Genomic DNA, 13,767 nt, shown 5'->3' on the forward strand with positions numbered 1-13,767 from the left:
AAAGAAGCAAAGAGCTTCAAGGCAGAGAGGGAACATTGTTATGCATTAATGGCCCGAATGGAAGAGGACGTGCAACAATTGCAGGAGCAAAGCCATAATGACGCTCAAGTTCTGGAAGATAGATCTCAACAAATTGGCGCCTACTCTAAGGGAAAGGCATCATTAGAGAGGGGATTAGGGGAATTACTGACTATATCATCATGAAATGTCATGAGTGTGAGGTTATGACTAGATCCACTTTCTTCGCCGCAGTTATGACTTTTGTTCGCCAGATAATGGATGACCTGGATCGTCTCCAACGAGATCTTGCACATAGGCCTGCGGCGAGACCGACTGATGTCCTGCGGGTCTCTGAAGTAGTTTTGGAAGCACTTATGTATTCCTGATTTTTCTTTTCGAGTCTGTATTTCAGTTTCCTTTTCGAGTCTGTTTTGAGTCTGTTTTAGTGTTCCAGTTATTAAGTATGTATGATGGAGTCTTTGTAATAGAGAAAAATTAGAAGTTTTTATTTCAATGAAAATTTGAAAAACCCAAAAATTGTTTATTTCTTTTATTTTATTTCGCATTTATCCCCTGAACTATGTAATGATCTGATTCTCGCGGCGTCGCAATACGTAGGAAATCCTCATCGGATCCGGTCATAGCTATAAATAACTCGAATAAGAGAGAGAATGTTGAAAAGAGGGCACAAAAAGAGAGAGAAAACAATACAAAAGAGAGGAAATAATGAAATTCATAAAGAAAAGAAAAGATTCAAAGATCCGAAAAGGTAACAAAAGCTAGGATGAGACATGCAACCATTGCAAAGCATGTCGAAAAACGTTAGCTGTCTAGGTGCATTGCATTCCCCAACGTGCGATTCCCTATGTGTTAATTGTCTCAAACTAACCGGTTTGTTGTGTATGTTGTTGAGACCAGGTTCTGTTTTTAAGGTGGTTGGTTTTGTGGTAACCTGGCTTTGCACCCTTACTTTACAAGATCCAAGGGAAGTGTCGAAATGTCGTCAGAGAGTCATCTACGAACAATTCCCATCCCAGAAGATAGCCCGTTGTCGGTTATCCCAACGTCAGAGTCGGCAACTACTGAAGAGAATAGGGCACTGCCCCTTCGCATGTTGGAAATGTGGGATGCTTGGTCTAACGGTAGAGAGCCGCCTAGTGCGATACCTGGTTTCCCCGAGTTGATTGCCAGAACAAGTGGAACCTCCAACATCCCTATAAATTACCCGAATAACCCACTCGGATACCCCACCATGTCATCCCATTTTGCCGGAACGCCTTCTGAGGTTCGCCCTCAGGCACTGATTTCGGGAGTGGCTTCTAATATATTTACCGCACCACCAACCTCGGCCACGGCACAACCAACATTGCCCAGGCCAATCTTTGAGCCGTCATCCTTTACTTTCCAAACACCACCATTTCTACCGAACACGGCTCATGCCACTACAAACTCCTACCCTCAACAACCTCGATATGAGTTTACTACGGGACAAGAGAGAACTATAAAAAATCCCGAGCAAGAGGAGATCACTCGGAAAATTAAAAGCATAGAACAAAGTCTCAAGAACATACAAGGCCTGAGTGGCCAGAAGAGTGTATCCTACGCTGACATGTGCATGTTCCCGCATGTTCATCTGCCCATCGGTTTCAAGACCCCCAAATTTGAGAAATATGATGGACATGGGGACCCCATACCTCACCTGAAGAGGTATTGCAATCAGCTGGGGGGAGCGGGCAGAAAAGAAGAGCTCCTAATGGCTTACTTCGGGGAAAGTGAGTCGGAACTGCATCCAGAATGGTATATGGATCAAGACATCTCCTGCTGGCACATATGGGATGACTTGGCCCGAGACTTTGTCCGGCAGTTCCAGTACAATGTGGACATAGCTCCAGATAGAAACTCTTTGTCCAATTTCAAAAAGAAGTCTTCGGAAAGCTTCCGAGAGTATGCTGTCAAGTGGCGCGAAAAAGCTGCCAGGGTGAAACCCCCAATGGATGAGACCGAGATGGTCAGTGTCTTTTTGCAAACCCAAGAGGTTGATTACTTCCAGAACATGATTTCCGCTATGGGCAAGCCATTTGCAGAAGCCATAAAGATCGGGGAAATGGTAGAGAATGGTTTGAAAATGGGTCGCACCCTGAGCCAGTCGGCTATAAGAGCCACCTCTCAAGCAATCCAGAGCGGGTCGGGGGCTGCAGCAAACCGGAAAAAGAAAGAAGAGGTAGCAATGATTGTTTCAAGTTTGAAAAATCCTCGTCAGCCCCGAGGTTACTTTGGTTCCTCTTCCAGAACCCCACAGCATTACCACCCTCACCAAGATGCGGCATATGCCATGACTCCTCATCCTTATGCAGTAATGAACACTCAACCGTATGTCCGGCTGCAACAACATTACAATTAGAACCGACCTCCACTTCCTAGAAATAACCCTCCTTACCAAGCTCCATATAATCCCCATCCCCCACAGAATAATTTTTCATATAACGCCTGTGCCCGTGAACCACCCAAAAAACCAAACTTCACGCCCATCGGTGAACCATATTCCAGCCTCTTCCCAAAGATGGTCCAAATGGGTTTGTTGCAGCCCGTACCCCCAAACAGGAAAAACCTAGAGTCACCCTCCTACTGACCCGGCACTCGATGTGCTTATCATTCAGGGGTAGAAGGGCACGACACTGAAGAGACCCTTAAGAGACCGATTGAGAACCTGATAGAGCAAAAGCGGGTAGTGTTGAGGGATGAGGAGGCCCCCAATGTTACCAATAACCCATTGCCGGCTCACAACAACGGTCCAGTTATTGGGATGATTTGTGAGGACAGGGAATTCGACCCAGCTTTGAAGGCTATCATTGCTATTGCCGATGTTGAAAATAAGCCCAAAGCTGCAGCAAAGCCAGCTAAGGATGACAAGAAAAGTAACTCCACTCCTCAAAGAATAGAAAAGACTGTGGAAGCTAAAACAGGGGCAGTACCTCCTAAAGATGCCGTTCTTTATGTTCCCAGGGCCCCCAGAAAAGAACAGTTCGTGTTGAGTCCCCCCAAAAGGTTCGAGCTAAACAAAGGACCTAAGATGTACGTACCAAAGGGGACTTATGTGGCGCGGGTGCCGATAATTTCGCCCAGGATGAATGAGCCCAAGGTTATTAGCCGCGCACCACAGAAGCCCATGAAGGACCCCATGGCCGTCCCGTGGAACTACAACAAAGCAGTGGTGACATACAAAGGAAAAGAAATCATGGGGGAAGTGAATGAAACAAACCCGTATGGGAAGTACCTCAATTTGGAAGAATTGAACAAGACCAAACAGAAGCGTTTTCCGCTTAAAAAGCCAGTCAGTGCTGAAGAGGCAGAGGAATTCTTCCGAAAGATGAAAACCTCGGAGTACGATCTAATTGACCATCTCCGGATGTCTCCCTCCCAGGTCTCATTTTTGTCCCTACTAATAAGTTCGAATGAGCATCCAAAAGTGTTGTTGAAGACGCTTAATGAAGCATATGTTCCGGTCGAAACCACGGTTGAGCAGCTGGAAAGAATGGCAGAACGATTTTTTGAAGTCAACCGGATCTCATTCAGCCATAATGATTTGCCTTCGGAAGGAGCGGCCCACAACAAAGCTCTTCATTTTACCGTTAAGTGTAAAGGATACTACGTGAAAAGAGTTATGTTGGATGGCGGATCTAGGGTTGATATTTGCCCCCTTTCGACCTTACAAAGAATGGAAATTAGGACTGAAAGGATTAGACCCAACAATGTTTGTGTACGTGCCTTTGACGGCGTCAAGAGGGACACGATAGGGGAGATTGATTTGATCCTAACCATCGGCCCCGTGGATTTTGAAGTGACATTTCAGGTTTTAGACATGGACACCTCCTAGAATTTTCTCCTAGGAAGGCCTTGGATCCATGCTGCAGGAGCCGTATCTTCTACCCTTCACCAGATGGTTAAGTTTGAATAGGAAGACCAAGAAATTGTGGTCCATAGAGAAGATGAGCAATCAATCTATAGGGACCCATCAGTTCCATGTCTGGAGGCTAAGGAATGTAGCGAGCACATAGTCTACCAAGCTTTTGAGATTGTAGTCGCGGATCAATGTGCGAAGGAACCCCCCGTCCTCAACCCTTCTTGTTAAATGCGTCAATCATGGTTACCACTGAAATGATCAAGCATGGCTACAAGCCCGGGAAGGGGCTCAGGGTATCTTTGCAAGGTATCACGGAGCCCATCACTCTAACTGCCAGTGAGAAATTCTTCGGTGTGGGTTTCCAAGCCACAGAAGCTGATTTGACATGGGCTAATAAGCGAAAGAAGAATGGGTGGGTCCTGCCTCAGCCAGTCCCACATCTCTCCAAAATGTTTGTCAAGCCTAGATACATAGAGGAAGAAGATGAGGCCTTCACTGACGAGGAAATGGAGGACATTTGTGGAGCGATGAGGCAGATGTTATATGAGGCTCATATGGTCCAGCCGGGTGAAGGCTCGAGCACCGCTGAGGTGCAATATGTGGGGCCGCATGGCAGGCTTCAAAATTGGAAGGCTACTCCCTTCCCAGTTAGGAGGGAATCCTGGTAGTTTCAGTCTTGCCATGTTTTTTTTCTACATTTCGAGTTATTCCAGGGTGTAACTCGAATGTTTTTAGTTTATTGTCTCTGAAATTCCAATATAAACCCTCCTATCTTTTAAATTCAATGAAATGAAATCAACATTTCCCGGCATAACCCGTGGACCTTTCCGACATAACCCGATAACCTTCTCGGCATAACCTGAGGACCTTTTCCGGCATAACCCGATGACTTCCCCGGCATAACCCGAGGACCTTTCCGGCATAACCCGATGACTTTCCCAGCATAACCCGTGGACCTTTCCGGCATAACCCGATGACTTTCTGTCACGACCCAAAATCTAACCATGGTCGTGATGGCACCTATCGTGTTACAAGGCAAGCCTATTCCCAAAATTACTACTAATATGATTATAAGAATTTAATAAAATATTTTCAATAATTTAATTCCTGATAAAATAAACCAACTCTAAATATAAATAATATAAAATACGGAAACGAGTCCCAAACATCGGGGTGTCACTAAGTCATGAGCATCTAAAACTATAAAGTAAGATATATAACTATCTAAAAGAAGAAATGACAAGAGGAGTAACAAGGTCCTGCGGACGCTGGCAGCTACCTTGCAGTCTCCAATTAAGGACGGCCTGAACTCAACGAACTCCGCGCTCTAACTCACCTGGATCTGCACATAAAGTGCAGGGTGTAGTATGAGTACAACCACCTCAGTAGTAACAGAAATAACTAAGGAACTGAGCAATAGTGACGAGCTAAGCAAAACAGTCCAATTATTTATTTTCATAATTTACAATAAACATGAATAAACAAGTAAATTCCATAAAACCAACAAATACCACAAAGAAGTTAACAGGTAAATGCAGCAGCAAAAGTAAATACAACCTCAAAGCAATGTCACTTCATCACTCAACACTCGCACTCAGCACTGAACACTCAATACACTCAACACTCTGCGCTCACTAGGGGGTTTGTACAGACTCCGGAGGGGCACCCAAAGCCCAAGCGCTTAACACGGATAACTCACGTGCTACCATATCAGTACCTGGATCCGCACGGTCAACTCACGTGCTACGCGGACAACTCACGCGCTATGGTATCAATACCTGGACCCGCACGGTCAGCTCACGTGCTACGCGGACAGCTCACGTGCTATGGTATTAACATCCTCACAACCAGGCCCTCAGCCTTACTCAATCATTTACCTCACTAGCCTCACCATCATCAACAAATAAGGGCACACAACCCATATCAAGTATCACAGCATATTAGCAAATAATAGAGACTGAGGTAAATATGCATAATAATTTCTATGACTAAGTAAAAATGATGTGAGCATGAATAAAGCCTAAGCATGATCTCTAATATGAAGGAAAACAAGTTCAACAACAAGTAAACGCATAACCACAGATAATAGCTATTAGGCCTCACAGCCTCACGGGACGGACCAAGTCTCAATCCCTGGCAGTGCACACCCACACGCCCGTCACCTAGCGTGGTTATCACCACCAAACAATCACAGGATATTACTTTCTCCGGGTTTATACCCTCAAAGCCAGAGTTAAAACTGTTACTTACCTCAACAGCGTAAAATCCTACTCCGAGATGTCCTCGTCCCTCGACTCGGTCTCCAAAAGCTTCAAATCTAACCATAATCAGAATACTACTATCAATATAGTCTAAAGAATCGAATTACACGATAAAACCACATAAACATGCCAAAAATCCGAAATCGGCCAAAACTCGGCTCCCAGGCCCACATCTCGGAATTAGTCAAAAATGGCAGAATAATAATCCTCGTCCTCTCCCGAGCCTANCCATGAAGATTTATAACATGGGAGCTTAACAGTACTGCAACAACCTATTAGCATGGTCCCTCAAATCCTCACTTAAAACTCTCCAAAACTCAAACCCTAACTCCCTCAATTCACTTTGAAATCATCAATCAAATCCCAAAAACGAAGATGGATTCATGAAATACAATCAAAATCGAGTATAGAACACTTACCCCAATCCATATGGTGAAAATCGCCCCCAAAATCGCCAAATCTGAGCTCCCCAACTCAAAATATGACCGAATGAACAAACCCTAGCTTTATATATTTTTCTACCAGCTATTCTGCCTCGTTTCTCGATCAAACGATCCCGAAACTCGTATTTTATGCCTGCAATGGATTTCTTGTGAAATTATAGTCATGGTAGGCTTTTGAATCACTCAATTTGTCCTTATAACGAAGGAGATATGTAGGTTTTTAATATTTTAGCAAATTAGTGACGGATTATTAAATACGCTGTCAGTGGCAATTTCGTAATTAATCTGAAAAATCTGACAACCTAATTCTTAGTAAAATGTACCACAAAATCCTACATATGAATGTCCAAATTTCGACGATTCTTTTTAGCTACAGGTCCATAATTATAATACGGATCTAATGCTTTAATCAAAAAAGAAATCGGAGCTCATTTGTTCAATATGATATCATTTATGCTTTGAAGTAACGGCTCGAACAAAAAAGAAAAACGAGCGCAACACAACCAACCTATTTAGACTCATCGAGGCCCTCGGGACTTCAACCAACATCTCGACAAAGTTAGTAATCACTTACCCAACTTAGTCAAACCTCGAAACACCCAAAACCACACAACCAAAATACCAAATCAACCCGGAATTCACGCCTAAAGAACTTCCTAAAACTTCCAACTTTTTGCCTAATTCAAGCCTAGTTACCACGGACCTCCAAATTATATTTCGGACACCACTCCTAAAGCTCTCTAAAATCACCCAAGGAACTAATCGAATCATAAAAATCAATTCATATTGTTTTACTCATATAAGTCAACTTCCGGTTGACTTTTCTACTTAGCTTTCTAAATTAAGAGACTAAGTGTTTCATTTCACTCCAAAAAACTATTCCGAACCCAACTAGCAACTCGATACAACTCAACACAGGCTGAACAACAATATAAAAAGCATTAGATGGGGGAATTGTTGGCTGATAAACTCTCGAACGACGATCGGGTCGTTACATCCTCCCCCTCTTAAACAAATTGTTCGTCCTTCGAACGAGTCCTAAAACAATCACCTGAAATCACACATGATTACCACATAATTCACAACACTCCACAACGATTGTATTTCTAATTCATAGCAGCTGCCCCAAAAGAACCAAAAGGCTGGTAATAAACCTCTTATCAGACAGAGCTTATTATCAATCACAAATATCAAACACCCATTAGTCCTTGCTACATCTCAAGTAAACCCTTTCTCATCACATTCGATCACAATCCGAACACAATCTCGCAGTCAAATCATTCTCGCAACACAAGCCATCAAATCACAAATCCCACTAATAGGGAACCAACGGGCCATATAAGCACATGCTCACACAATCAAAAATTCGGTAACTCCAGCTCACAATCATAAAACCCGGCCTCAAGTCCTCCAGACTTCCCACATCAACACACACTCTCGCACCTCATCCAGGGAATCACAATCCGTCGTGCACACTGATACCGAGAGCGCTCATGTGCGCATACGAATGATTGAAGGAATTCAAGAGTTTACACTTCAAAGCCTGAATTTAATACCGCACGATAAGAATTTCAATAGAAGGTGAAGTTTTCCTAAAAGTTCAGCTAGCTTCGAAGATAAAGTTAAGACGTCTCCGTACGATCCCAAGATTCTACTTAAAACGCGCTTCATGACTCGTGAGACCTACGTAACCTAGTCTCTGATTACCACCTTGTCACTGACACAAAGATCTATACCATGGTCGTGATGGCGCCTATCGTTGGTTACACAAGGCAAGGCCGTTTCCCGAAATGTACTACTATCTGTGATTATTAAGATATTTTAATAAAACATTTCCAATAATTTATCCTTGATAAACTAAACCAATGCTAACATCATAAATAATATAAAATACGAAACGAGTCCCCACACATTGGGGTGTCACTAAGTCATGAGCATCTAAAACTATAAACTAAGATTATAACTCTCTTAAACAGAATAGAGAATTACAAGAGGAGTAACAAGGTCCTGCGGGAACGCTGGCAGCTCTATCACTTGCAGGTCTCCAATTTAAGGCCGGACCTGAGAAACTCATACAAATCCGCGCTTAACTCACCTGGATCTGCACATGAAAGTGAAGGGTGTAGGGTATGTAGAACCACCTAGTATCAAGTAGTAACAAAAATAACTAAGGAATGAGCAGTTAGTGACGAAGCTAAGCAAAAACAGTCCAATTATTTATTTTCATAATTACAACAAACATGATAAACAAGTAAATTCTAAAACAACATTAGACAAAGAAGTTAATCAGGATAAATGCGATCAATGAGCAACAGAGTAAATCAACCACGAACTACATTCGTAGTCGAAACGGACGAATTGTCAAACAGTTTCATCACTCAACACTCGGCCAACTCAGCACTCCAACACTCAATAACTCAACACTCTGCGCTCATCTGGGGTGTGTACAGACTCCGGAGGGCCTCACAAGCACAAAGCGCTAAGCAGCGACCAACTCACGTGCTACACATAATCAAATAAATCCGGCACGTTCAACTCACGGTTGCTAAACGCGGGCACAATCATCGCGCTATGGTATTCAATACCTGGACCCGCACGGTCAGGCTCACGTGTTATGCGGACAGCTCACGCGCTATGGTATTAATATCCTTCACACCAACGCCCTCGGCCTTACTCAATTATTTACCTCACTAGGCCTCACCATCATCAACAAATAAGGGCACACAGGCCCACATCAAGTATCACATCATATTAGCAAATAATAGAGTGAGGTAAATATGTACAATAATTTCTATGACTTAGTACAACTAATGTGAGCATGAATAAAGCCTAAGCATGATCTATAACATGAAGGCCAACAAGCTCAACAGCAAGTAAACACATAACCATAGATAATAGCTATTAGGCCTCACAGCCTCACGGGACGGACCAAGTCTCATTCCCTGGTAGTGCACACCCACACGCCCATCACTTAGCGTGAGTATCACCACCAAACAATCACATGATATTACTTTCTCTGGGTTTGTACCCTCAAAGCCAGAGTTAAAATTGTTACTTACCTCAATAACATAAAATCCTACTCCGGGATGTCCTCGTCCCTCGACTCGGTCTCCAAAAGCTTCAAATCTAACCATAATCAGAATACTACTATCAACATAGTCTAAAGAATCAAATACACAATAAAACTACATAAACATGCCAAAAATCCTAAATCGGCCAAAACTCGGCCCCTGGGCACACATCTCGGAATCAGTCAAAAATGGCAGAATAATAATCCTCGTCCTCTCCTGAGTCTAACCATATAAAATTTGTCCAAATCGGACTCCGTTTGGTCCCTCAAATCCTCACTTAAAACTCTCCAAAACTCAAACCCTAACTCCCTCAATTTCACTTTGAAATCATCAATCAAATCCCAAAAACAAAGATGGATTCATGAAATATAATCAAAATCCAGTATAGAACACTTACCACAATCCACATGGTGAAAATCGCCTCAAAAATCGCCCAAATCTTAGCTCCCCAACTCAAAATTTGACCGAATGAACAAACCCTAGTTTTGTATATTTTTTTACCAATTATTCTGCCTCGTTTCTCAAGCTAAACTATCCCAAAACTTGTATTTTATGCCTCCAATGGATTCCTTGTGAAATTCTAGTCAAGTTAGGCTTTTGAATCACTCAATTTGACCTTATAACGAAGGAGATATGTAGGTTTTAATATTTGCAAATAGTGCAGATGTTTAAATACGCTGTTAGTGGCAATTTCGTAATTAATCTGAAAAATCTGACAACCTAATTCTTAGTAAAATGACCATAAAATCCTCATACGATGTCCAAATTTGACGATTCTTTTTTGCTACAGGTCCATAATTACAATACGGATCTAATGCTTCAATCAAAATAGAAATCGGAGCTCATTTGTTCAATATGATATCATTTATGCTTGAAGAAATGGCGTCGAAACGTAAGAAAAACGAGCGCAACACAACCCAAACCTATTCAGAACTCATCCGAGGCCCTTGGGACCTCAACCAACAATTCCAACAAGTCATATATCACTACCCGAACTTAGTCAAACCTCCGAAACACCCAAAACCACACCAAAATACCAAATCAACCTCGAATTCACGCCTAAGAACTTCTAAACTTCCAACTTTTGCCAATTCAACCCTAGTTCTACCACGGACCTCAAAATTATATTTCGGACACACTCCTAAGTCTAAAGTCACCCAACGAAGCTAATCGAATCATAAAAATCCAAATCCAAATTCTTTTACTCATAAGTCAACTTCCGGTTGACTTTTCTAACTTAGCTTTCTAATTAAGAGACTAAGTGTTCATTTCACTCCAAAACTACTCCGAACCCAAACCTACCAACTCGATACAACTCACCACAGCTAAACAACATATAAATAAGTATAGATGGGGGAAATGTGGCTATAATTCTCAGAACGAACGATCGGGTCGTTACACTTTCCCGGCATAACCCGAGAACCCTTTCCAGCATAACCTGAGGACTTTCCCGGCATAACCCAAGAACCCTTTCCGGCATAACCCGATGATTTTCCCGGCATAACCCGAGGACCTTTTCCGGCATAACCCGATGACTTTTCCAGCATAACCCAAGGACCCTTTCCGGTATAACCCGATGACTTTCCCGGCATAACCCGAGGATGCTTTCCGTCATAACCCGATGACTTTCCCGACATAACCCGAGGACCTTTTCCAGCATAACCCGATGATTTTCCCGGCATAACCCGAGGACCTTTCCGGCATAACCCGATGACTTTCGCGGCATAACCCGAGGACCTTTCCGGCATAACCCGGTAATTTTTCCAGCATAACCTTGTAATCTTCCCAACTTAGGGTCTCCACTCCCTAATTTCTTTTTTAAGGATACACAATCCTGATTTTATTGATTTCAATAAAGAAATAGTTTAGATTTTGTTGCAATAACTCACGAAATTTTCCTAGTGAAAACTGGGGCAGAAAAATTTCGTGCGTTTGTTTGTTTTGGTGCCTGAGCAGGTTTTTACCATAAGGCACGAGGTTTGACATGACCAGAAGAAGAAGTCTCAATCCAAATAAAAGAAAAGTAAACAAGAAAAGAAGTGAACTCTAAGTGCGGAAGCGGAGAAAAGGTGCAGATTGCTCAAGATATGATTGAAGTCACAAGCTTAGCATGTCCCGCCTCGATCCGAAAAGCTGAAGAAGAATGAACCAGCGGTTGCAGCTAACGAGCATCAAGATTCAGATCAGAGTCCGCAGGAAGAACCAACGAAGACTCAAGATCAAGCTTTAGAAGGTTTATAGATAGGAATCTTGTAACTCATAGTTGATAGGTTTAGCTAGTTTAGCTTTTCATCTTTTATTTCGGTGTAATAAGGAGCTCAACAAGCAGAAACAGCAACAACAACAGTGAAATCACAATTTCTCGGTAGTCCCAGCTACCAAAACTTCCACAACTACACTGACCTGATTCCTTTATAGCCAAGGATATGTAGGCGACTTCTGAAGCAAGGCTCGATCAGACCTTTTCCAAAAAATGCTTCCCATGGAGTTTAAAACAGGCAAAAATCGCTCGTAATTGCTCATTTTATCTTTGCCCGAAAACCCTTCATGTTTCCGAGCAAAGAGGGCCAGCTGTGAGCATGTGATTTTTGCCCTATTCTAAATACTCCTATAAAATCGAAGAAATAGATTTTTTTCCCAATTATTTGCCATTTTTAGGATTTTTTGAGGATTTTATTAATCGTTTGTATTTTTGTACACGTTTAATTTTTATAAAAATCATGAAAACGCCCCAAAAATATCAAAAATACCATGCATTGCATTTAGATTTTTGTTTTCATATTTTTAGGATTAATTAGTTAAATAATTGCTTTATTAAAATGAAAATCACAAAAATTGGCTCATTTTTACATTTTAGCTTTTAATTTTAGATTAGTAATTTTTTTCTTTAATTTAGGATCAACTAATTTTTATAAATATTTTAATTAGAAAATTAGCTTAATTTTACAACTTAGATTAATTTAGAAATTTGATTTAGGATTTTTAATTAAAGAAATAGAAAAGAAAAATAAAGAAAAAGGAAATAAGAAAAGGAATTGAAAAGAAGGGGTTTAATTGAAAACTGGCCCAATTAATTAACCCAAATCCGTCTCAAACCCAGCCAAAAAACCCAAGCCTACCCGGTCCAATCCCTACCCTACAAAACGACCCCGTTTCATGTAATGACCCATCCCAACCGTTGATCTCTGATGATCCAACGGTTGGGAACTCAACCCCTATTTAGATATAATTGTCCGAACCCCAGACACCCCCCCTCCCCATGAAATCCTCCCATCTCACCCTCATCTCTGTCTCTAAACCAAAACCTTGGCCGCCCCCAAACCATTCGCCGGCTCCGCCTTGCTCCGCCGCCCCGAAATCGCCTTACGACGGCAGAGCTTCACCAAATCGCTCCAAATTCACACCTCATAACCCTGATGTCCTCCCAAACACTATCCTACTATCCATTTCCCCAAGATCACTGCCCAAATCCACCAATTTTAGATCCAAAAATCAGACCCAAACCCTACTTCACCCAAATCACCCCAAAATCACACCTCACACTCTTCACACCCCTATTAACCCTAAACTACAGTCAACTTCCAAAAAATCCCCGCCAATTTCTTCGAATCTCAAATCTAAGATCCCTTGAACCCTAGTTTTTTCCCTCTTCTGATTTCCGGTCAATGTTTGGTTGTTTGAACCCCAAACTTTCATTAGTCGACTGTTCTTGTTGAGAACAATCGATTAATGTTAGTTCAAGTTCATGTTACCTTGTGGAAACTTGGTCAAAATTCGTAGCTGGTCCGGTCTCTTAACACGAATTTAGGTAATTCTTTTCACTCCCATGTTTGTTTTTGTTTGTTGTTTCTTTTCCTTTGCATGTTCAATTTTCTTGTCTAGACGCGTGCTTTAGATTTTTCTTCTTTTTCTTCTTTGACTGTTGGATTGATTACTGGCATTTGTTTTATTAGAATAACTCAAGCATGATAAAATCTCAGTGTTTGAAGTTTATGTTCAATTGCATATGATTTAGTTTAATTAGGGTTCATCTTTAGGTTGATACATGAAATGATTTTGTTTTTTTTCTTTCATGTTTCTATCTTGTGTTC

General features: G+C 41.8%; 1 protein-coding gene across 1 annotated transcript; it reads left to right on the forward strand.

Moving 5' to 3' along the window:
* Window positions 2,570–3,874, forward strand: LOC109230200. The gene is made up of 2 exons (XM_019395726.1): window positions 2,570–2,573; window positions 2,658–3,874. The coding sequence occupies exons 1-2, from the start codon at window positions 2,570–2,572 to the stop codon at window positions 3,872–3,874; spliced, it is 1,221 nt and encodes a 406-aa protein (XP_019251271.1).

Source organism: Nicotiana attenuata, chromosome 7 (genome assembly GCF_001879085.1).
Source record: "Nicotiana attenuata strain UT chromosome 7, NIATTr2, whole genome shotgun sequence".
NCBI lineage: Eukaryota > Viridiplantae > Streptophyta > Magnoliopsida > Solanales > Solanaceae > Nicotiana > Nicotiana attenuata.